A 27,149-nucleotide genomic window follows, 5' to 3' on the forward strand; every position below is an offset into this window, starting at 1 on the left:
TCTAAAATGGCAATGACATTGAGAATGATAGAAAAATCTCCAACTCTACTAAAATTATTATCTTTTAAAGTATGATATTTTGGAGTTAACAAGAAGAATTTTCTATCGTCCTGAATGTGAAATTATAAATTCATTAAACATCTACATTTTGTTAAACACATACACAAAAAAACCTGTATTCTAACATAGGCGTAGCTAGTCAATATAACAAAAAAAAAAAATGTGTGCGTGTACTAGTGTACACACGTAAGAAGTGAAACTTCTTTATAACCTTATTTTTCAAAAAATAATTTACTATATGCAACTTTACAGAAATACGTCGAATCACGCGTGGTAGGGATAAGAAAAAGATGGCGCGTAACGAAAAAATGTTACACTAAATTTTTTTCCAATCCCGATAAAGAAGTTTCACTTCAAAAATGTGTGCGTGTACTAGTGTACACACGTAAGAAGTAAAACTTCTTTATGACCTTATTTTTCAAAAAAAAAATTTACTATATGCAACTTTACAGAAATCACGCGTGGTAGGGATAAGTAAAAGATGGCGCGTAACGGAAAAATTTCACGCGTAACGAAAAAATGTTACACTATTCCTATTTATATTATAAAATTTTTTTCCAACCCCGATAAACTTCAAAAAAACATCATACATACCTAGAATAATATTTTTCCCTATATTAAAAAAAAAATATCAAATTACACCTCTGAAAAATCTGTAATTTATCTATAACTTCTACATAAATAATTAATATAAAATAAATAATGAGACTAGCTACGCCTATAAATGTACAAAATAACGAAGGCTCATTTTGGCGACTTGAGATCAATGTTACAACGGAGTACTCACAGATGTCTCGCAAGTCTATTCGCGTCGCAAACTCACACTAAACTCGATTTATATTTCAATTTTTTATAGTAGGGGTAATAGTCACTTCATTTTGAACGACACTTATAAAAAAAATACGATTTGGTTATAAAAATTGACTACCAATCTGTATGTTAAATTAATTTAAAAAAATAAATTATCAAATTAAGGTTTTAAGGCAATCTAGTTTTGACTAGAATACAAACAAAATTATAAAAGGTAGTAACTCAGGCCCCGGAGCCACAGACACAATAGAAAATCTATTGTGTCTGGGATCGATCGGGCCGCTTGGGGCTCTGGGTTAAGAATGTGACCTACATAATTCATCATATTTTTAGTAAAAAATTCTATACAATTGAACAATTTAAAATAACCTGATTATAATGATCATTTGTACAATCTACATTTTCTAAACCCCTTTTACGAAATAGTCATTTAACTCATATACCACTCTAACATGTTTATTATCAAAATGTCTCCAGTGTTTGGATGTTTTAAAAAACCTTTTCATGACATAGCCACTTCAAACATGTTAAGTGTCAAAGTGTCTCTAGTGTAAGTGTAAGTGCAAGTGTAAGTGTCACTCGTGCGGCGCGTCTTCAGCGAGCAGCCAACTTTCGTTTTCAGCGCGGGCCACTTGCTTCTTCAATGTACAGTACAGTTTTATTAGTGAGTCCTGGAAGAAAATACAAAGAATTATTTTATGGAGTTTAATATATAGAATTTTTGACGAAAAGAAATATGAAAATATTTAATTTAATAAACATGATTAAACTTATAATTCACTTTCTTATATTCATCTTAAAATTTTGGGTAAAATGTTGTGTTTTATTTATTAAACTAGCTTACCGCCCGTGGCTTCGCCCGCTCTGTCTCAAATCTAATTAATTATATACTAAAACCTTCGTATTGAATCACTCTATCTATTAAAAAACCGCATCAAAATCCGTTGCGTAGTTTTAAAGATTTAAGCATACAAAGGGACATAGGGACAGAGAAAGCGACTTTGTTTTATACTATGTAGTGATTATTCTTTGCTATGGAAAAAATAAATATTTATTCTCAGAATTGTTGTAAAAACGAGTAAAATATATAATATACATTTTCTAAGTAAAAAAAGTAACATGAATTAATTACCTTCTCATTCTCCAGTTGTATAATCTCTCTCTTTTGCCGTAACTCATCGTCGTCCATATTCTCTTCTAGCTCTGATTTGTGCTTACTGAGGTATGCTAATTCTGTTTGAATCTGAAATTAAAAAGTTTAATATTTAAACTTTGCGAAAGAGTTATTATTATATTGTCCTAAGATTGTTGTTAAGACAAAAGATATTTGAACTTTGATTTCATTGTTTCTTAGTAAAATTGGGAAATCCTATGATTTGGTAATCACTTTTCACACGGACCATTCGACTTTATTGTCTAGGTATAATGACATCGGTCTATTCTCACGGAAAACCGTGAAAAAATTGAAATAGAATGCTTTTCAACTAGCATACCAAAATTTAATTCTTGTTTTATGGAATTTTCTACAGGATCAATTCACATTCTAAAAATTTCTTGTTTGGTTGATTCAAGCGAACCTGTGTTGTTTCTTGGATAAGAGGCCTACCTAAAATATTTTTCTCACCGGATGAGTGCTGAGTCATTTCCCATTACTCAAATGCACAATAAAACGCGCCTTTGTATAGAATACATAGAAATTATTTACAAACGTTTCGGAAATTAGTTTGGGATGGAAAATATGATAGAGAAAAGCTGAAGCCAGATTTAATGTCAATAATTTTATGTTTACAAATCTGTCTAGAGACATAAGTTACTATTTATATAACGCGGTGAAAAGTATCAATCCCATGGGATACCTTTGACTTCGTAGATGAAAACAGGAATAACAGCAAGTCATCTATACGCTGATATGATATAAAACGCTGAAGAGTTTGTTACTTTGGTTGAACACACAATCTCAAGAACTACGAGTCCGATTTGAAAAATTCTTTCAGTGAGTTAGATATACCATTTATCGAGGAAGGAATTGGCTATATTTCATCACGCTAAGACCAATAGGAGCGGAGGAATGTGGGGCAAAACCGAGCACAGATAGTAGAAGAGTAATCTCTAAGAGCGGCCGTACACGGACTGCTCCAGCAGTTAACGGCTGAGCGACGTACACGGACTGCTCGAGCAGTTAACGGCTGAGCGACGTACACGGACTGCTCGAGCAGTTAACGGCTGAGCGACGTACACGGACTGCTCGAGCAGTTAACGGCTGAGCGACGTACACGGACTGCTCCAGCAGTTAACGGCTGAGCGACGTACACGGACTGCTCGAGCAGTTAACGGCTGAGCGACGTACACGGACTGCTCGAGCAGTTAACGGCTGAGCGACGTACACGGACTGCTCGAGCAGTTAACGGCTGAGCGACGTACACGGACTGCTCCAGCAGTTAACGGCTGAGCGACGTACACGGACTGCTCGAGCAGTTAACGGCTGAGCGACGTACACGGACTGCTCCAGCAGTTAACGGCTGAGCGACGTACACGGACTGCTCGAGCAGTTAACGGCTGAGCGACGTACACGGACTGCTCGAGCGGTCGGTCGTTGACTACGGTAGTGAATGGATGACTAGAGTTCACCGCCAGGTCGCGGCTTCAAGCAGTCGGTCTCAACTGCTTGAAGCAGTCTAAGATATCTCACCTTAAGGTACTCCTGCGCGAGCTGCTTGTGCTCCTCGAATATCCGCTTGGACTCGTCGTTGGCGAGGTCCGGCGAGATGGGCCGCAGGTGCGGGTCCAGCATCATGTGCATCGAGTCCAGGTCCGGGTCCGGCTCGTGCGGCGGCGCGGCGCCCGAGCCCGAGCTGCTGCTGTTACCTGCGATACAAGAAACATTCAATATAATATAATAAATAGTTCAGGACAATTTTCACACACGGCACGATCTGATCCCATACTAAGCTTTCGCTTGTGTTATGGAAACCAGGATGATTAACATACAAATACAAATTTAAATAAATACTTATATATAGATAATTAACACCTAGACACAGAGCAAAACATCTATGTTCATCACACAAATATTTGCCCCGGGTGGGAGTCGAACCCACCACCTCTGGCTCGGAAGGCAGGGCCACTACCAACCGAGCCAACCGGTCAGTCAAACATCATATAATCGTCATGTAATCGACTGAAAAGATTTCTTTTTAAATGGGAACGTCTTCACATCATGAAGGCTTTCACAATGGACAGCGTTGACCCAACAAATGCTCGTCGATATCTGCCGCCATTATGGCGATTAAGAGTAAACACCTTCAATGATGGCCAAACATAGGCATTCATTGTGAAGAGGGCCTATAAAGTAGAATGCTTGGGAAAATTCTTTAATCAAAGAAACTTCAATATGATCAATTGAATAGACTTGTTTCTAAAATGGCAATTTGAAGAACGATTGGGAGAGTTAAATTACAGTGGATATTTTACGATATAACAGATTTATTTATGTTCAAGATGGTTAGTAAAATAATTGGGCGATTTGAAAGATTCTATTCTGAAGCGTGGAAGGAAAAGGGTTTGCTTGGACTTGGACTTGGACATGTCAGTGTTTCCGTAGTCTACAAATATTATATTATGCAATTATTATGAATTCATGAGAAATGGCATAGCATTTTTTTCTCCCTCCCTTTATGTTTTGTTTTGATTGTTAATCATTATTAGGAATTGTATTGAAAAGTATACAAATTACACATACACACTTTATAAAATTCATAAATATAGAGAAATAGTGTTCTGTATAGAATAGTTAGAGCTGAGTTAGCAATCTTGATTTGTTTACACGTTTTATTTGTCATCGAATAAGATTATTCTTAGGTAAGTAAATTATGTTCACTATAAGCTAATAAATTGATTAATATAAAATTGTTTTTGAAATTCTTCATTATGGGTCACAGTCGCCTGTTATAATATTTTCTAATGATGTTTTATTCTATACTTATAAGTTTAATTCCATTTAAATTTTCATACTAGATTTTATACTACCATGCATACATAGTTTATAGATACAATTTTTTTTAAGATAAATAACCGGATTCATACATCTCAATTATTATGATTTGGACTTTACCTAGAAACATACTTGGACATCTTTGATTCAAAACGATGTCTTCGTGACTATATTATGTTAATTTATCATTATAAAACAAATCACTATTCCTGGAAACATATTCAATTTAGATTTATTACATTTGTATTTAATGAAATTGAAGATTAATTTGCAACGATTATTCACAGATAATATATATTTTTTTAATGTTATGTTTACGTTAATTAATTATTATTCGTGATGTTAAGCATGATAATAATTTATGTACTATGATTCAATATTATTTATATTTATCACGACAATTACGCCAACATTTATCGTCGCATCTCTTTATTATTATATCACATAAATACGCTCATTACGTGTAGCCAAGATTTTAACTGTAACATACGTACAACAATAGCACGGCCAATTATAATAATAGCAATTCAATGTCGTAATAAACAGTTGGGCAACGAAAATAAGAAGTGTTTATACTACTTGCTTCGAAAGAATCAAACGCAGTACCACGGCAGGGTTAAATACGTCAAGAGTTAAATTTACTCCGGGTGCTGATGTCAGACGCTTCACCTAGATTTCGTCGACCACAATGCGATCACCCCACCCGCACATAGATGGCGGTAGTGAATAAAACAAAGCGGCCAATAATAATACAAGCGGAAGGTGTCAACCTAAACACGAGCGTAACGCACAATCGGTAATCACCGAATCCATAAAATTCACAACCCGTAAATAAAACTCGAAAAAGGAGAACTCACAAAAGGACCGCACAAAATCGGTAACCGCTGCCGAAATGTATTATGCACGAATATTCGCGATACACTGACGTAAAACGTGGCCTACGGTGTATCGGGATCGCTTCCGCGTATAGCGCACGGAAGCGGACGCAGACGCGGGCGAGCCGAGCGACACTCACTGTAAAATATCCAACTACAGCTGACAGTGTCCCTGACGGTGACGACGTCGGCGCAGCGCCGGCGCGCGGGCGGCGCGGGCAGCGGGGGCATCGCGCACGTCTTGTCGCCGAGACAGTGCGCCCAGCACTGCCCGCGCCACCGCGCCACCGCTCGAAATATCGCCGCACGCCACACGCGCCGCTACGCCGGGAAAACTGTACAGCGCTTTCAGCGAGCTTGTGTGAGAAAGCTTAGGAAGCTACGCGAGGGTTGGTGCTCTACAGTAGCTATATAGTTCGTTAAAATTATGCCAAAATCGATTCATAGAAAAAAGTTTTTTTTTTGTTTTTGACCCTAAAGAGATTAGACATATAAACGAAGAACACGAAATAAAAATTGAAAGTCACAACATCTCTCAAAAGTCTATCCCTATCCGTAGATAACGGTAAAACTTAAAAATTAATAGCTGGAATCTTATAATTTTAAGCGATATAACATGTTAAAATACTTCGATAGGTACCTAAAAGGGTTACGTTAAAGTTACATAATAATTTTATCGTCCTTATACTATCCACGAAGCTTGCCAAAGACCGTTTCATTTGTCCATATCGTCTCAAGGAAATAAATAGAATCTGAATACATATTTCTGTAGACAATAATTTGTGTGCCAATTTATATCTGTAATTGGGAGGCGCTTAAATAGCTAGGTGTCCAAGAAACGTAGCAAAGCGAGAAATCAAGCGCCGAATACGCTAAAATGGCAGCACTGAATCGGCGGGAGAGCCGGGCGCGATGCAACAACAAACCGCCGCTATTCGCGGTGCGGTGACTCAGCCGCGTCAGGCCGAGCTAAATGCGGACGCCGTGCGCTGCCGCCCTTCGTGAGGTTTTCTGCCATCTTTGCTGGCAGGGCGTACGCGCACCGCTCTGCACTCGGTCGACGACCCGCGCCCACGCTCGCCTTTGCATCCCGACATACTACTTCTATAGCCGCTGCTTGTGCGCCATTACCGATACATTACATACACGATGACTTAGAAAAATAACCGAAATCTATTACGTTGTATCGACGTTATATCGCATCAGCTAATAATATCGCGATAGTACTACTCGCGTGCCCATTGAGTAACGGCAAACAGTTGAGCGATTGCAGCATCGCAGTCGGCCCTAATTCATAGAATGATTATTGCACTACACGGTAGCCAAGGTGCAGTGCGCAAAACCCACGTATTTTAGACATAAACAAATGCTTTTCTGCCTAATGACATGTGATGAAGTCATAACATACTGACAAGAACATGATGCGTCGTTAGGGGTGAGTTACACAGGTAACAAAACAAATTATTTACAAATTGCATGTACTTGCAAATACGCAAAAATATTTCGAAACTAACAGTCATATTCTTTTAGAATAACTAAGTTATAATATCACAATTATTTTAGTATTATTATAAATATAAAAAGCAAAGTCATATGGCTTTTTTGCCTGAATAATATAAACAACTGTAGATTGCAATATCATTCGATGATTGAATGAAAATTGTTTGAAATTTATGTAATGTTATATTAATCATACGTAATACGGATTCATGGAAGCCGTTTAAAAAGTAATCATGTAAGCTAATTTTGCACGCGCAAACTGTATACTGATGGGAATCTTTGTAATCCCGATAGACGTAATTGCAATAATCCGAGTATCATTGTTGATATATCCAGTATATTCGAGTATTAAAGATAATTGTGACAAAGGTGCGATAATTAACGCGCTCACACGCCGCTGACAGGCATCTGGCGTAGTGGGGAAGCTGTTGACTGATCGTCTCCGGGCACTCGTTAGATCATGACTAATACACGACACATTTTACGACTGCGGACTTCGATGAACCATAAAACTTTAACTAGCAACAGTTAACGCGGGTGTATTTTAGTTTCGCAGACTGTGTACAGGATATGAGGCTATTGAGGAGCACCATTTTTGTAAAAGAATAAGATAAGAGTATCAATAAATAGTGTCACACTTGATAGAACATATCAAAACAGACTCGCAGACATGGTTTGGGCGGTTAGATACTGTACACTGAAAAATGACAATGGGTGAAATTGGTTTTGGCAACGGAAACGTTGTCTAAACAATCGAGCTGCTACCCTGCTATAAATTAAATATTATTTTGGTGAATATCTAAATGAATTGTTTAGCTCTATCTGTAATATTTGTCGTTTAAAGGGTTTCACCTCCAAATCTTACCTGCACAATTGGCAACAATATCATAACAGTAGTATTGACTTGACTTGGAACAAACGTGACGTCAAAACATCACGTGCCTTATAAATTGAAAACATAAAATGATATAGACTTGCTATATGCCTATTTACCTTAAACAATTTCTTGTCGAGAAGTTTTCCGCAATGGAAACAGATGTCCCAGTGTCTTATTTTGGTGACCTCGTAAATTCATGAGTCACTGGATCTCTTTGATCGGTGGCATTAATATGTTTTCGATTCGACGTCAAGAGTCGGGACGGCTCACAGACTCTTCTAATTGCGTCAGTCTGGTGACATTTATAAGCAGACTTTTTATTAGCCGATAGTTTTTTCAATCGCTGACGGTTTTACGCATTTTCTAGATAAAATCCCCAACTAAAGAGATTGGCATGGTTCGCGGCTTAATTAAGATGTACAGCTAGCACACGGATAAAAGAAAACGAGAATATTTTATAACGACAACTGTAATTAGCTAGGAAAGATTGAAAAGCTGACACCTACTTTAAAGTCGTGTGCCAGAAAGTCACTGAATGTACAAACTTTTAATCTTAGATTAACGTAGAGCAGATGACAGGGAGTTACGTAGAACATACAACTTTAAAAAAATCTGATTCACCCAAGACACTTACATTCGATCCGGAAATATCTGCAGTACGAAATTAGGTGTCCTTGTGCGCTGTTTTTAAACAAATATATAAAGGACAATAATACTCGCATTTTAAATTAGTGATGAGACAATCCAAATAATTTATTGGCGTGTATACGTTCATATTTTTCTTTAACGTTTCATATGGCAGGAACTTTATTAAAAATATACGACTGGGGTTAATTTTGTTTCTGTGAATCAAGTGGCCAGATTACAAGTGACACGTAAATTTAAAGAAAGTAGTTTAATATAAGACGAAATTTGTGGTGATATATTGATGCTCTTTAAATATGGGTAGAAACTTAGCACGATTGATGGCCGCAGAAATGCGTGGACTGTGAAATATACGTCTTAAAAGCAAACGAATGTGCGCTGTCAGTGAAATACTACTTGGGTATTTAGCGCCTATTGTAAGGAGGGCAGTTTACAATTTCGTGCCAACTTCTACGGCAAAATAAGATCTAGGGCAATCCTCGTTAACGCTCTGTGTACGTGATCGGATCCAGATCACATCAAAGAACAACATCGAGACACAAATCATTAGCAATTAATTGATATATTGGGTAACTAAACAGTTTTATCTATAGAGGATATTCAAAACGATTTCGACTTCGAAAGACTTTTTTTTCAAGTTCTTGGCTAAGAATATCTATTTTCCAGAAATCTTAGTAGAACAGGGAAAAGCGAATAATATTTATGAAGACCATTTTCCTTGAACGTGTGTTATAGTTTCACGTTTGAGCACAGAATACGACAGGTCAAGGATAAAAGAAACCTACAAACTTTATGTTACTTAATTATTACCGTTGCATGTTATGTAGTATTCTATCATTGGTATTTTTATTGATTCTTACGCAGTACTTCAAGTATAACTAAATCAAACAATGTTGTACTTGCTAATTGCTAATCTATTACACTTATAATATTAATAAGACCAGTTTGATGATCAAATATACCAAACAAAATATATTACAATACGCAGTACAAATTTTTGCCAGCAGGCCATTGAACATGAAATATGAATGATGCAACGGGATCTGAATCAGCCTCTCACACAGTTAATATTTCACGCTATAACAGTCTAGTGGAGAGTTAAAAAGTGTAGTATAATGGCAGCAACAGGAAGCAATACAAAAGCGATTGGCAAAGGCATCGTTGTGAAATAGCGCGGGCTGAGTCACGCGTGTATTTCGGAGGTGCGCTCCCAAATACGTTACGGCACTCAAACTGATTTTAACAATGTTGGAAAAAAATGTTTCTCTCTAATTTAAATGTGCTGCGTCATAATGAAAATGCCTTTAATTGATTTTTTGCCGCAAGACTTAACGTGGCCTGTACCTGTTCTTATTGTATTGGTGAAATAAGAATAACAATTCACGAATTCCACCACCATTAGTTCAGGATACATCGCCCATTTTTGAAAGTGACTACTATCAAGCTGATTTTCCGTTTGTAGCTTTATTTTGATGAGACACCGAATAATTTCGTGTACGAAACTCTCGATAGTGGTAGCTAACAGAGATAACAAGGATAAAATTTTTTGATTTGATGGTTCTCAAATATTTATTACGCAATTTGTAGGACAATATGTCTGTTGAATTATATAAACATTAACTAAGTCAAAACAAAAAAATCAGCTTGTTAGTAATCATTTATGATGACCTCGTTATCGATACACTTTGGAAAGGGGGACTCTTTGAACATACCATAGATTTTGTAGGACAAATATTTTTTCGAATAATTTAGGTAATTATCTTGAGATTGAACAAAAAAAAATTCAGTTAGTAATAAATATTTGAGAACCATCAAATCAAAATTTTTTATCCTTGTTATCTCTGTTAGCTACCACAATCGAGACTTTGGTACACGAAATTATTGGGCGTCTCATCAAAATAAAGCTACAAACGGAAAATTAGCTTGATAGTAGTCACTTGCAAAAATGGGCGATGTATCCTGAACTACATATACAAAGGTAAATTAAACAAGTCATGTGATTCCTTTATCTATTTTCATTATTTCTTGCAATGTATCAGCTATCAATTTGCAATTTTTCAGTCCAGCAACTAAGTCACTTTTAGTTTTCACACTGAAATAGTTCCTCTATGATATGTTTATTTGATTAACAGCAAAAGAACGTGTATTCACTTAAAATATAGTATTCTATCTATGAATCAAATCTGATAATTCTCAACGGACAGCAAAATTGATTAAAGTTGAACGAACGTTACGATATATATATATATATATATATATATATATAGTAAACGCGCTTTTATTTCAAAATATTTTACAGTTAATGAAATAAGACATTTCTAGTAAATAAATAAATTGAAATTTTATCAAACAGCTTGGCTAACTTCTAATTTTTTTATATTACGACAGAAAGCTCTAAGTACAAATAGATACAATCATATATACAGTTTAATAAGAAAAACATGATATTAATATCAGCGTTGAAATATACCCCCTTAGTGTTCAGAGTTTTGTAAACACGTGAAGAAGTAAATGACCTGTCCTTGAATCTATTTAGTTACTTATTGCTTATTTGTTTTATAAAACAGGTATTACTTATTGTAAAGAAAATATAAAAGGGTGCGAAATCGTCAATCGTGAGATAAGAAGTAAATAAGATACAAAACCTATTCAACATGAATACGATAAACAAATTAGATACTTATTGTTATTTCAATGAAAAAATATAGCAGGAATAGGCAGTGTAAAAATTAAATATTTAATTTATTATCGGAAGTCTAGTATTGGAAACGCATAAAAACTGCAAGACCATGGATTTTATGGGAACGTTAGCAAGTTTGCGTAAGCAATGTGCGACCGCTCCTGGCTCGCTAGTGACGCAGGCGCGAGCCCCGACCTACTTACGTTGTCAAAAAATCAGCGATATTCTTTTAGACGATTATATCGGGAGGGCTTCTGTTCTAAATAGAAATAAACTTTGTCGTGTATTTTGATTATATCTACAGCGGTGGTTAGTCATAACGATCCAATGCCAACGGCCCGGTTGCGCACCACCATCGATGCTATAAAGGCAATTGTGTTCCAGGCTGAATCACCGCTAAGCGCCGTCTGCAAAATGTCTCACCGCTCCTCATTTGTTTCTTTCGACTTTCGCCAAAGTCTAAACAGTCGCGGAGTCGGACGAGACGCTATTCCAAATAAAACGATAACTTGTCGAGGAGTTCTTTTAAATGGAACATCAAAACAAACGTCGTAACTCATGTGTAATCACCGAGGGCCGCTTAGCACTATAAACAGTCGCGTAAACAGAATATTTTTGACTTCAAAGACCTCACTGGAAGAGCACAGCTGGTACAAAAGGTCGAGCATAAATCTCGAGAGAGCGACGTCGAAACAAAAACGCTTAGGAAATAGTGTAACGTGCTCATTGAAGGTACATCCTAATTGTTCACTTGAATGCTCGCTCACAAAATAATTAGAAATGATTCATCGTCTCAACGAAAACTTCTATCGACGCCGGGTGGCTGTTTGCCGAAAGATTTGGCATTGCCTTTGGACAGCCAATGATCCCAGTGTTTGATAGTTTATAAATTTACTACAAGTGCGCGACGCTTAGCTGCTTTTTATTTTGGTTGGTAAAAGATAGTACCCCGTGAAATGTATTAATTATTATACGTATGATTGTAATATTTTGATTGTTAGGTTATCGGGAATATAATTTTGTTCTTACAATGATATTTCGATTGATTGATTAATTTATATATTTACCTACCTATTTTGTCCAAGTAACATATGATAATTTGAACTCGTTTTTTCGATCATTGGATTAACATTAAGAAATAACATAATTTGGTAGAAAAATAAATGATAATATAATAGCGTAAATTATATATAACTATGTACGAGATGAAAGCAATTCAATCAGATTTAGATTATTAAGTGAAATTTAGATCTTTTTTCCATTACATAACCAAACACCATGGAACACAAAAAAGCCGTACAGTTCGTCTGTTAGTAAATTACAATGTAAGTATATGTATTATTATGATCCTATTAATAAGTGTGATGTTTGATTCAAGTTATAAATATTACCCTTGCACTATTGCACAATGCATAACAACGAAAAAACGCATCTTTCCACACTCATGATACTTACTCATGAAAACGTCAACAAACACTTGCAATTTATTGCTATTCGGCTGCACTGTTATCGAAACTTGAACCGAGCAATCCGTTTGCGGCATCTCACTGGTCTATAGCACACATGGGAACATTAGTATCGCATTAGTTCGGTACGAGCACGCGTGTAGAGCGCTAAACCCTCGGATCGACTACGAATGCATCTGGTTGCACCGATGCGCCGGCTGGCCGCGGCGGCGCGAGACTGTTCGACGTCGAGCCCGCGCCATGCCTCCCCAATAAACCTAAATTAGATTAATTGTAGCGAGCTGATTCATGCGTGCACGCGCGATGCGTCTCTGTTGACATCGGACAAATGTGTCGGATCAATTTAACAATCGTGGATTACGCGTCACGTTCGGTGCCCGCTTTTAATGTAGTTATAAACAACTCGAAAGCTAAGCGTTTATAAAAATCGCGCGTGAGTGTACCTACGTGTTTTGCTACGTTTAATTTGGCTGTGATTACTACAGCTTGATTAAATTAAGAATCGATGCTAAGAAAATAGTAACTGATAAACACATAAGTAGCCGTGTGACATTTAGTTGATGTGAAAATAAATATTACTAGGCTCTAGTCTTTTTTTATCTTCTTGATTCATAACTTCCTATATTTATTTAGAGCAAACTTTATTTATTAACAAGTGATAACTGCGTTAAAAACAACCGACTTCAAACTTGCACTTGCAAAATTTACAAATACCTACAGACAAAAATGCTCATAAAATAAAAACTACTGGGCCTATCCGAATAAAATTTTTATGGGACCAATTCGACACCATCCCGCATCGAACAAAAAAAGAATCACGTAAATCGGTTCAGAAACCTCGGAGTAATCGGTGTACATACATAAAAAAAAAAAAAAAAAAATATACCGGCCGAATTGATAACCTCCTCCTTTTTTTTGAAGTCGGTTAAAAATGAAATATTTATTTAAAATATCGAATAGGGAATATAATACTCAATTTTTAAGGTTCGTCCTATACATTAAAATTGTATAAATTGGTTAAGATTAATTTTGTTATTTGTAAGCAATCTAACCAGATTAATATTATCAATGCAAAAGTTACTCTGCCACGTTCACCTCAACATAATATATAAATACTTAGATGGAACTTTGAACATCAGCTACTTTTCCACTTATACAAGGGAAATAACTTATTTAGTATGAAAACATATACCTACACAGTTAAAATAACTAAACGATTGTGCCATTGTATTTATATGCATAGAAAGATGTTTATCAGATAATTGCAGTAGCGTTTAGTCATAAAACGTAACTGCCTCATGTAATCACTTAGTGGAATTCGCAGAAAACGGATCGATTCTCAAAGGCCGAAAGTATATAAAAAATCGACACGTGTTTATGTTAGCGGGTGAGAAGCAAGGGGCCTGCCGCCCATGGGAGTGTTACGACTTATTTACATCACGATACTGTTATTACACTTGCGTTGAATAACATGGTCACAATTCATTATACAGTACATATTGGTCTATAATTAAATGTACATAGTAGATAGGGCAAAATGCGATATAGACTAAGAAACGCTTGCCGATTATTATTTTTTTATATTACTTGTAGTTGTTATGTAGTAACTAATAAGTAATATGTTGGTGCAACTCTAACTTGGTAAACAAGAAGATTTATTTAAGAGTTTGTGACCATTATTTAACAAAAGTACGATACCCATAATATCAAACCATGAACCCATTGAACACGTAAATCATTAGCTTTATTGTGGCTTTAATAAACCAAAATAATTTCCACTCAAAATGGACAAAATCCTAAAATCATTCATCATCAACAAACAGATCTTTGTGTAGCCATCATTTGCCGGAAGCATAAGATAAACAGGAACAGTCTAGCCGTTTGCGCGGACGCCGCGGCCGGTCAATATTGACGCGACAGGAAACGCGTGCTTTCAACGCCTAGATAATGGAATTTGAGAGCACCAAGAGTCAAAGAGTCGTAGTGAACAAAGAAATGAAATCGAGAAGAATATCTTGATCGTGTTGGTTTGAATGGAGGAGCAACATGAGCAACAAAGAAAAAGTGAAGAATATCTTGACTGTGTAAATGTTGAATGGAGAATCTAAACAGGTTTGAACACTAGCAGTAGGCTAAGTAAATCTTGAAATGTAAATATGTATGTAACTGATAAGAATTGTCTATCAACGGCTCTATTATAAGCATTTTTTGAGAATAATTTACCTTACCTACATAGTAATTTTTTCTCACAATAGTTTCGGTTTTTTAGTCTAAATGATTATCAAAAATAACTTTTCTTTTTACAGTGTTGGTGTTAATTTTCAATTACTAAAATATTAATAATTGATATACAAAATGGGCAGTTTTATTGCAAAAATCTATTTAAAATAAGTATTTACTTAGCCATGAAACGTTATTGATAGAATTTAATTTATCTCCACAACAGTTTCCGTATACGCTCATTAAAATACATCACCAGATGTATTGTGAATCATTATATAAATGTTGATTAATCGAGCCGAGACTTCCTGGAGGCAGACCCAAACAGACTAGCGGGAATAAAACAAGGAACTCGTAATAGCGAACAACCCCGTTCACGATCTAACAATACTTTAGATCGGTCGTTGGTCCCACATCGCGGTTCCTAGAAGGTAAGCGGACACAGTCTAAAATAGTTTGGCCTCTTCCGAGAAACGTGACTCACACGGGACCGTCCTGAAACGCATCTGCTCCGAGCACACACAATCCCCTAGTCGAATTTAATGCAACCGAAATACCCATCGCCTCCATTATAACGCGTTTAGACACGCACCACCTCAATCATGTGACTAAAAATCGTTATTCATTCATTTTTCTAATTTTATACCTGAGACCTTGAAGTGAAATAGGTCGCTCGCGTTAATTCAGGAAAATTAGATTTTTAGCACGCGTATAAAATGAGAATATCGTTGCTATCGCTAATCAAATGGGTCATCGGAAATTGGCAATAAACAATGCTGAAAAACACACCGGACTTTCTATCAACGCCGCAATTACATTAAGCTAAAGATGCTTTTTATTATTTACACCCACAGCAAACAACAGGCCACTTAAAAATATACGTTTCTTAAAAAATATATGAGGAAAAATTTAGTCATTTCCTTTTTATCTCTTTCATTGTTGTTTTAAATCCCAAACTATTTCTGTCAAATATATTTATCGTTAAACATTTTCATTTTCCTGTTTGCCTTCTATTTCTCCAGTATAATAAAGTTCTTTGTCAGTTGTTTAAATGTGTGCGTTAGCGCATAACAAAAATACTAATTAATAAAAAATAATAATTAAGACATCATTTCAACAACATTTCAACTTAAACATAAAATAAATTATAATTATCGCATAAAACATAACACGAAAATCAAATATGCCGACTGTACTACGCTGAGCAACGCCCAAACTATTCGCAAACGCATCTTGTCAAATGGCAAAGTTGTTTGTTGCCATGGTTCCGAGAACCCCCGTCTCTCAGCTCTTATCTTTAAATAATTAAACGGTTAGACCAGCGCCCAGAGCTTCTAGGAAACGGTTAGCTGAGTTTTGTTTTATCGTTTCTTTCGTTTACTTAATAAATTTCAGAACGATTACCCGTGGGGCCGTGGATACTTAGTTTATACGATCAGATCGTTTTTAATGTGAATTCTGATAAAATGTATACACTTTTGTGTAATTTAAGTTCAAAAGAATAAGCAATATTCAACCTTATTGTATTAATTATAGTGCTCTTCCTATAAGTTTAATTAAATGAATATATAATGCTTCGACTAATATAGGATCAACCATGGTGTTCAACATGTACAATGATATAACCGGAATTACGATGGAAGATTACCACAACTTGAATGAATGAAAATTCTTTATAATACACCTTATAGGACAATTTAAAACACATAATAACTTATTTAACAATGTACAGAGGGCGGCCGTATCGCTAACAGCGATCTCTGCCAGGCAACCCAAACGACTAAGGACAAATGCTGAGTATGGTGGACAGTTGTGCTCAATAAATTAAATAAAAAACAACAACATCCTATTAAAATTCGAGTTTTGGTTTGGTTTGTCCTCTGACATTGTTGACTACGAGACTCTTACATAAATAATGCATATCTATCTCCATGATTCGTAATAACATTAAAAGCTCTCTATTAATCAGACAATATGGAAACTGGTAGTATTGTAAAAAGTGTATGACCTAATATATTAAGTATAGATATTAAAATACTGATCTAAATCTGCATCGTATGAAAATTCATGAATTTAATTCAGGATTATAAATGGCAACGCATAAAGCGTGTACCGTCAACAAAATGTGATAATTATTAAAATATAATCATATCATATTTAGAGGGAATCAATAGGATGAATACATATTTTCGTCATCATAATTAAATTTTACAGTCGAGAAGCTTAGATGTGGTCTTGTTGACAAATATTTGAAATTGCGTCTGTCGCAGAGTCCCATATCACATATTTTTTTTAGTAAGAGTTGATGGCACAATTTTAGACGTAACTTTTGATTTAATATTTTTGTGGATGAATAATTGTCACTATTTCCTGTCAAAACATGTGTAGCTGTCGAAAACTATAAATTGCCGCTTTCCTTTGAATCGTGGCGCATTAGTACGAATCATGCCTAGGGGCTCGGACGTTGTTTATACAATGTTCGACCCAACTACCCTCACTTTGTTAATAGTCGTTGACTTGCTGCGTTTTGTTATCAACTACTTACATCAATTAGGTAGCGATGTAGAATCGCAGTACATTCTTATTGCATTCAAATTAATATTTAACCCGGTTTCGCGTGTAATTTCTTATAATATTATAACTCTCTAGTTTGTGAAAGCACTAAGGAATCCAATAATAATAATGTATATTTTTATGCCAAACCAGTCAATCATTATAAATAAGATAATATAATTATAAATAAAATGTTAGTTATTTGTATATCAAATACGATAAAGGTCATCTATAGCCGAATGTACGAATGTATTTTAAACCGTACTTCAAGTTTTACATAACTAAGTACACACAGGAGTCGTATATTTAGAGATATGTAGTATAAATCAGTACACACGGTACCAATGTATGGCCAACTAAAACTGCGTATATTTAATAGGTACTTCTGAAGTGCTTTCCGTGCTGATATGTATAACAGCTGAAGACGGCCAGAGCAATGATAGTTATGACACACGTACCACAATGTTGCGGGTTGCCATACCTATTATTTTATTATATGGCAATGTTGAAATACATATTTATATAATATGTATACAGACTGCATTCAGTAAAACATTTATAGCATTTCGATATGCGAAATCAATATTTTAATATGTATAACAATCGAAAAATCTGTTGAATAAATTAATAACAGGGCATAAAAAATTGCTAATAATATCATTTAGACACACTTGTGTCAATTGAATGTTGAAGACAAAAAATTGTTCGTAAGTTTGAACTGAAGAAGCATTTTCTTGGATAGCTGTTGAGGGTAAACCGCAGGAAAATCCCAAAAAATCGGAACAAATTACAAAAAACCCATTATTATCAAGTTTTCACGACAATTTTGTTTCCTACTCAACCGACATCCTCAAGCCAACCAAAACTTATCGAAATCCCAAGAACCACATCTTCTACGAACCACTCTACACGTCTGCCAGAACAAAATACATATACCAAAAGAAAAAGACCAGATAAATAACATTACATATGAATCAGCGCACGCGCATGTCCTGGCAAGGATTCCGCTATTTCTATAACATTGCTCATCCGAGCGATGCGTTGCGAACTATTTGGCAGTTGAATCATCTTGCGTTTCATGGTATTTCTTTTCTTTATGGTGTTTTGTACGCTTTTTGTTAAATGGTTAGGATAAAGAGATGAGTAATCCATACTAATATTATAAATGCGAAAGTAACTGTCTGTCTGTCTGTTACTCAATCACGCCTAAACTACAGAACCAATTTGCATGAAATTTGATATGGAGATATTTTGATACCCGAGGAAGGACATAGGCAACCTTTTATTGCAAAATATGTACCACGGGCGAAGCCGGGGCGGACCACTAGTACTTAATGTATGGATAGTTTTTTTTGCCCATTTCAAGCGACGTAGTTCTAGTAAAAATCACGTCTTCAATCGACACTTGTTTTTTTATTGTTTTTTACTAGTATGTAGTTCTTGTAATCGGCACACAAGGAAAACATGAACACAAATGAAGTGATGATTACTAATAACGTGTAATTGAAATAAAAAAAAAATAATACAAAATAAAGAGCACTGCAAAAAATACTTCCTGCTGCTAAATTATTTTTTCAATGGTAATAAGCGGTAATCAAATATGGCGGTCGAATTATATAATCTGTAAAACCTAATACATAATAGTATCGATGTTGTGACACACCCCGGACACTCCATACAAAATTATAGTTTTGACAGTCACACTGTAGAGACTGCAAATGTGTGTGTAAACTCTTTATGGTTGGCACATTTGTGACTAGCGTAAAAAAAAATTCGCGTTTTTCTGATGAAATACATCCGTAAACAGCACAATATCTAACCATTTTCTACGAAAAACGATAATCACAAATCCAAAATAATAAAATTGCTTTAAGTCAATTTGATTAATGTTGTCAATCTTCGTTGCGTTTCGTCTAAAGACGTCGTTGGTATCGTCCTTGCGGGGAAATGGGTACCATAACATGTCTGATCGTGCGGGGTGAGGTAAGTGTTTAATTTTGGCGGGAGGCGGAGAGTGTCCGTTCTGTAGCGTTTAGCTACTATTATGTATTCTGTGGTTGTGATTTAAAAGTCGATTTGTCTTTGTTTTGTGTGTACAGACGTTAATGTATTTTAATTCACGTTTTATTTAAATCTACAAGGCCGAGGTTCAGAGACTTGTTAGTAAAATTAAAGCACTTTTATATTACAAAATGTATTTAATGAAAAAAACTGTTATTATAATTACACCCTGGAAAGAAAATAAACCGTGAAAAAAAATTAAGTATAATGAAAATTAGACTAATGAAAAATCGTATAATAACAATTAATGTCTATTTTCCAACCGCAATTTGCTCGTATGCATTTCGCAATATGGACGTCCGCCATTTCAAACGAATTTCCTCTTTTCACTTCTTTCAAGATTTATATTCGCAACGAAAATCATATTATGCTATTTGGCAAGGCATAAATCGATACATCATGAAACACATACAAAACAAATATAGCATTTCCAATATAATAATTATTTCGAATATCTGCAGTCTATCTAGATTTATATAAAAAAGACTCTTATCAGCTTACAGCTTGCTTTTAAATGTCAAAGTTTCGATTAGAATCGGTGAAACCGGCCCCTACATTTTTATTTTTATCTGCTCATAGTCTACAAATGATCGCAAATGCATAAATAGTAAAAAAAAAACGACGCGTGGCACTCGGGGACTGCCGCGGTAAAGCATGCTATGCCTTCAAGCCACCTTCAAGCCCGTCGGAGTGGGGAGCGTGAGGTTTTTTTCGTTACGGAATTTCTCGATTCGGTCCCGCGCTCAAGGCCCGCGATAGAAGCTATGCAACAGCTTAAAAAAAATCTATAAAAGTTACTCACCAATAGGGACGAACTTATCAAAGCCGCCAGTATTTCTAACCTCCACGTAACCGTCGATGTCTTGTAGCGGCAGATCCCGCAGCTCCCACGCGTTCTGAAATTTTGTTCATGAAGAATATTATATTTATTGGAAAAGATTTATTAAATGTTCAAACTCGAACTTTTAGTTTAGGTTCTAGTTAGCTAGTTAGTTCTTAGTTTTAGGTAGTTCTAGGTTCATATTATTTAATATAATACTAGAAAAGTTAAGTGATTTTGTGTCATCAAAGTTTATACAGCAAAAAAAAGATCTGACAAGAAACTGTGACGTATTAAATAATTATTAATTTGACCTTTTAAATTAACAGATATTTATATTTCTAAATAGTGTTGGATGAAATAAATATAGAAAAAAGGATTTATTAACCCATTGAGCCCCAAGCGGCCCGATCGGTCCCAGACACAATAGATTCTATTATGTCTGTGGTTCCGGGGGCTGAGTTATTAAAGCTGAACTTGTATTATAAAAGATTTGTTAACCCAATTTCTAATGTTTACAATATTCTATATATATGTTTTATTTGAATACACAATATCGTTGAAATAAAAGGTAAGTGTTAACATCAGGGCTCTTTTAACATCAACATACCATACTTAATTTCCTTTGAATAAACTTTCAAAATACGATTTTAACCTTTTATTAGTATTTTTTTTTTCAAGTGAAATTATTAATAAAAACATGTGGTCTAGTTCAATCTTACCGGATCTACTTCAATTTGCAGCGGAGTTTGATACTGCGCATCCACTGGCCTCATATTTCCATTATACTCCCGTATCGGCGTCATTGGACTATTTGCCGCGCTCAACCTATCACAGTAATTCTGATTATAGTCCTCTTTCCTCGAAGAATTATTATAACTTAAAGCTGAGGGAGTCCGAGCCGGTGATAGTTTTTCATTCTCCCTATTCCAATACTGTTCTATATCTATATGCCGAGGGTTCATATTGCCGATATTGTAATTCACTAACGGAGACGGCCCCCGAGGGGTAGACGATTCACTGAAAATGTTAGGGCTTCTAAACACTCGTAATGTATCTTGTGGTGTGCTTCCTTCGCTTGGCATATACGTCCTATCTGAAAGGACAGGCGAATTTAATTTGTTCATTGCTACAGCTGGTGATCTACCAGGCTCTTGTTGTTCAGGTTTTTTCACTTGCGGAATCTTTAACAGAGTTCTTTCGTCCTCTCGAGATGCAGCCGGTTTAGGCTGCGGTTCTGACATGAGATGTTGGAGCCTATTCACTTGGCTTTCGACATAACTGTTCGCTCTGGGCGACAGTGGTTTCCCTGTATTCCTGTATATCGAATTGGAAGAGGTTTCGTTTGAATAATGTATGGGATTGTGTGCTTGTGTTAAACTTTCTGTTTCCGTTTCGAAGCTATCCCGTGTATCGTACATCATGTAGCCGTCTTCGGAGCATTCCTCGTCGTCTTCTTCGAGGTCATCAAAGTTGATGGGCGTGTCAGCGCCAGGGAAGAATTCACACAGTGCTTTCATTATCTCCACTACCTACAATTTCAATGAGAGCATTAATAAGTTAAAAGTTTTGATTTTGTTGAAGAAATTTCACAATTCTGTCTCTATCAATAAAAATTTAATACAGCTATCACAATAATAGTTCAGGATACATCGCCCATTTTTGCAAGTGACTACTATCAAGCTAATTTTCCGTTTGTAGCTTTATTTTGATGAGACGCCCAATAATTTCGTGTACGAAAGTCTCGATTGTGGTAGCTAACAGAGATAACAAGGATAAAAATTTTTGATTTGATGGTTCTCAAATATTTATTACTAACTGAATGAATTTTTTTTGTTCAATCTCAAGATAATTACCTAAATTATTCGAAAAAATATTTGTCCTACAAAATCTATGGTTTGTTCAAAGAGTCCCCCTTTCCAAAGTGTATCGATAACGAGGTCATCATAAATGATTACTAACAAGCTGATTTTTTTGTTTTCACTTAGTTAATGTTTATATAATTCAACAGACATATTGTCCTACAAATTGCGTAATAAATATTTGAGAACCATCAAATCAAAAAATTTTATCCTTGTTATCTCTGTTAGCTACCACAATCGAGTTTCGTACACGAAATTATTCGGTGTCTCATCAAAATAAAGCTACAAACGGAAAATCAGCTTGATAGTAGTCACTTGCAAAAATGGGCGATGTATCCTGAACTATAAAAAGTTATATGTATATTGGACACCAATCAAAATTGTAAATTCTTAAATAGGACAATATAAAAGTATGTATTTAAACTATTTACAGAACTTTCCATGTTTTGAATGTAAAGCATATTTTTAAATAAAAGCCAATCATATTGTTTTTCGTATGCATGTTTTTCCTATAATGTATTAGGAGATAACAAGATTCGGATTCTAAATGAGAGACAAATTTTATTATTTTACGCCAATATTTTCGCAAATTTATAAAGTTACCGAACTAAAGCGTAAAATCAGACAGCAATGTGCTATTAGTCGGATTTTTAAGAAGCGTAAAATTAAAAGCTCTTCTGTGATTGGTCGAAAAGTATTATTGTCATTCAGTTTAATGTCAAAATTGCGGATTTGGAGTTATTTCATTATTATTATTTATAATTTGTAAACTACCACCACCAACTATCACTATCAAATAGTTATTTCATTAATGTTGTAAATATAATTTGTGAATAAAAAGTCTGGATAATAATAAAATTCACTAGTGGTCCAGCCACCTCAGACAGAGCACTATAAAATATTTTGGGCATATTGCACTTTCAATATTTTTTATCTTTTAATATTTTTTTTCCAAATACATTAAAATACATTTGTGTACATTACAAATGCATACTTTTGAAAAATTAACTATTTACTTACTTTAGCCATACTGGGTCTATCTGCTGGTACTTTATGCCAACATTGAGTCATCAGTTGTTCTATGGGCTCCGGACAACCTTCTATTAAATTTGGCCTTTGACCTGTAAAATAAATCTAATTGAATATGCTTATAACTTTATAAGCTTAAACATTTATTTATTCAATTAGACTTCTTCGAGAAGCAGTTTTGAAACGTCATTACATATTTTAACATTTACCACCGATTTGGAAAGTAGTATCTACAGAGAAGAACTGACAAGAAAATCCATAGTTGCTGTTTTAAATCATGTCAGTCAATTTAGTCCTACAAAATATGTAACTGCTTATATATTATCATAATATACCAAAGAATTCAAATACTAATAAGCTCAAATACTTTAAATTCAAGATGTCTTTGATTGCTCAAGTAACTGTCATGCAAAGCATTCAGCAATTTTTTTCTATCGTTTTTGTTAAAAAACAAGAAAGGTTCTTATGAAGAAAAAAAAATATAGAAGGGGCCATCAGGCAGAGTAATGTCTGCTGGGGCAGCTAGTATCTAATCAAGATGTGGTTCAGTATGTTGTCTTAACTTGTTCATTCAAGTTTGTTTTTATTTATTCATAAAAAAACATTTCCAATATATGCTAAATAAACTTAAATTTTTTACAAGCGATTAATTTGCTATCCTTATACTTCTTACATTTACTTTCCTACCAGGTTGCCTGGCAGAGATTGCTGTGTAGCAATAAGGCCGCCTATTGTGCAAAATATTTGTACCTTGTTAGATTGTACTAGATTTACTTACATTGTTTTGTACAATAAAGTATTATAAATAAATAAATTAATTAATTAATTACTTCTTCTGCATACAAATATATTTAATATCTAATCCATACTTAATATTATAAATGCGAAAGTAACTCTGTCTGTCTGTCTGTTACTCAATCACGCCTTAACTACTGAACCAATTTGCATGAAATTTGGTATAGAGATATTTTGATACCCGAGAAAGGACATAGGATAGGTTTTATCCCGGAAATCCTAAGGAAACGGGTTTTTCTTTGAAAACGCGGGCAAAGCCACGGGCGGAAAGCTAGTTGGATAATAAATATTAAAATTTAACCTGTATGCACAGCCCACATTATCCTAAATGCCGATCCACCTTCCTCAAATGGTTTTCTCCGAGACAAAACCTCCCACAGAATAATACCCCATGAGAATACATCACATTTCTCTGTATATGATGATCCTTCAAACACCTGAAATGAGAAATTAGAATTTGATTACTGACTTATACAAAATTTAATGTGCTTTCAACCAGAGATGTGCTATGCTATTTTGCTGTGGAAACATTTGATATTTCATTATAATAAGGTCTTATTTATTTATTTTATTTATGGAACTCACAACATAAATACACATTATATTATAATATTATATAGGAAGACATTATCTAATGTGTAAATACCTTGATGTATATATATAGCACTGGAGGAAATCAACTAAGATATAATTTATATGGAAGGATGCATGCTGTTACGAGTGGTGTATCTAAGTGCAGTGCCTACTAACACATGAATATAAACGCAGAATGAGCGAGTCTGATTTTACAAAAAAAAAAGCCTATTAATATTGGTCTGTGATTCCATATACTTTTGCCAATATTAATATGTTTCCATGGCTAGCCACAGAATATTAACAACAAACTAACACAAAAACGACTTCTCTATGTCAGCAAAGATAAATCAAGGAACAATTTTGTTTATAATGTATATGGGCATGTCTCCGCAACTTCACATCAAGCAACTATTTTATGTGAGAGGGAGTTGGGGGGGAGACCAGCTAAAACTTTAGTAACCTTAACCATTCTTCCATGAAGCTAAGCAGCTTAGTTTATAATATCACAACTTAATATAAAAAATATTTTAAAACAAATACATTGCTATAAACTTTTAAAAGAAATGAAGTTGCTTTTATTATAAAAACAAATCTTAGAACAATTGCGATTTTTACTACATCATCTTATGATTTTGAATAGGACATTCTGGATATTTAAAACAAAAAATAATAGTTGTGTGTAACAGTTGTTTCAGTAGATATTTTTGTGCAAATTATTGTGGTTAACAGCCTGGTTTTGAAGAGATCATTGACTCTACCCATTGCATCAGAGAGCATAGTTTCTATATCCATTACTATAAAAAATTACTTAAAACATAATATGAACACTGTTTCTCACCAGACGACGTCATCAATTTTTGTTATAAATTAAGCATTGTTTTTATTTGACTTTGCATGAGAATTACAGATTTATCTCAATCATTCAAACACTTTAAACCTGAAACTTCATAATTTCAATCTCACCTCAGGGGCCATCCATGCCGCACTGCCTTTATTATTAGTCATATAAGTAGCCTTATCAGCTGCTGTACCAAAATCACAAATTTTCAGCTTCTGCCCACCTGCTACTAAGAGCAAATTTGGTGGTTTTAGGTCTCTGTGAATTAAGGGTTTTGGTTTCATTGCATGTAAGTATGCCACTCCCTGAAAATTAAAAGGTTTCATTATATTACTATTAACACATAAAGGTTAGATAAATAGATTAGAAAGGTGAAATGATTGCTACATAATGGTCAAAATATTTAAGTAGTTTTTACCAATGTATGATGGTACTATGAGTGTATGTTGTTAACAATTACAATCTATTAATATTATAGACATACTAGGCTATTCTTCATTGAATGATTTTATATGCAATCAGATGCATATGAAAATTGAAAATAAGGCGATAACAAAGGACTTTTAGCTACTGTTGTCAAACAATAGTGTTTTCCAGTAATAAGAACAAATATTATCATCAGCATTAGGATGTTACCTCTGCACACTGTCTAGCCCAACTCATTGCATGCGCTGCAGTATATTTAGGTTTTGGACGGACGTGAAGAACATTGTATAGAGAGCCTCCCTCTGCATACTCCATCACGAGACAAACATGAGCACCTTTAGTACAGGCTCCATATAATCTCACAATGTTTGGGTGCGACACACGGGACAGTTGTCGAACTTCAATCGCAAACTCCCGTTTCTCAGCCTCGGAGTTTATGTGCTTTACAGCAACAAATGTGTTCCGCCATAAACCCTTCCATACCACACCGAACGCACCTTTGCCTACAACCTATTCACACACATATTAACGTGTTCATATATACGTTTAAAACATAACAATAATCAAACGAAAAATAAATACCTGCAATTCCTGTATTTCATTGTAATCAATTTCCTCAACAAATGTCTGTTGAGCGACAGACGAGTCTTGCACATTTGAAGCCATGGGTTAACTTATTATCACATTATCAATAGAATTAACTTCTTGAGGTATTAATTTATATATAAATTTAGTTCTATTATTTCTAAGAAGTGTTATAAATACTTGATTAAATCAATTTTCTCGTTATTGTTTGGCAAAGAATAGCAACTGCGACAAGGCCGCCATCTTTGAAACTGAAGAACAAATGTCAAATATATTTTTTACCTATGTATTTTGCAACTTCAGATCCGAGGCATATTGTTCATCAAGACGTAGTATGAAATTATTGGAAAAATACTTTTTTAGTTTTTGACGTGACAACGTCTTATAATTCGATAGAAACTATGACATTCAATGACGTCAGTCATGTTTTTTGTCTCTTTCTGTCGAGTGACCACGCTGGTTTGTAAATTCAGGATTTTT

At 34.9% G+C, this 27,149-nt stretch overlaps 1 protein-coding gene across 1 annotated transcript; it reads right to left on the reverse strand.

The window, feature by feature from the left end:
* Positions 1 to 591: 591 nt before the first annotated feature.
* LOC123697932 (mitogen-activated protein kinase kinase kinase 7) lies at positions 592 to 26,911 on the reverse strand. The gene is made up of 10 exons (XM_045644508.1): positions 26,667 to 26,911; positions 26,295 to 26,594; positions 25,784 to 25,963; positions 24,546 to 24,681; positions 23,441 to 23,541; positions 21,281 to 22,090; positions 20,541 to 20,634; positions 3,560 to 3,735; positions 2,003 to 2,113; positions 592 to 1,541 (listed from the first exon to the last, which is right to left on the reverse strand). Exons 1-10 carry the CDS (start codon positions 26,748 to 26,750, stop codon positions 1,446 to 1,448), a joined length of 2,088 nt encoding a protein of 695 aa, XP_045500464.1. The 5' UTR covers positions 26,751 to 26,911; the 3' UTR covers positions 592 to 1,445.
* Positions 26,912 to 27,149: the final 238 nt, after the last annotated feature.

The sequence above is a fragment of the Colias croceus genome, chromosome 15 (genome assembly GCF_905220415.1).
Source record: "Colias croceus chromosome 15, ilColCroc2.1".
In the NCBI taxonomy this organism is placed as follows: domain Eukaryota; kingdom Metazoa; phylum Arthropoda; class Insecta; order Lepidoptera; family Pieridae; genus Colias; species Colias croceus.

What these genes read in the sequence shown, in the direction of transcription:
- LOC123697932 (XM_045644508.1), bottom strand. Translation starts at nt 26,750, where the DNA reads ATGGCTTCAAATGTGCAAGACTCGTCTGTCGCTCAACAGACATTTGTT. An exon ending in ATGAAATACAGGAATTGCAG is followed by an intron (nt 26,595 to 26,666) that starts GTATTTATTTTT and finishes GTGTGTGAATAG; the next exon opens with GTTGTAGGCAAAGGTGCGTT. An exon ending in AATGTGGGCTGTGCATACAG is followed by an intron (nt 23,542 to 24,545) that starts GTTAAATTTTAA and finishes TTTATTTTACAG; the next exon opens with GTCAAAGGCCAAATTTAATA.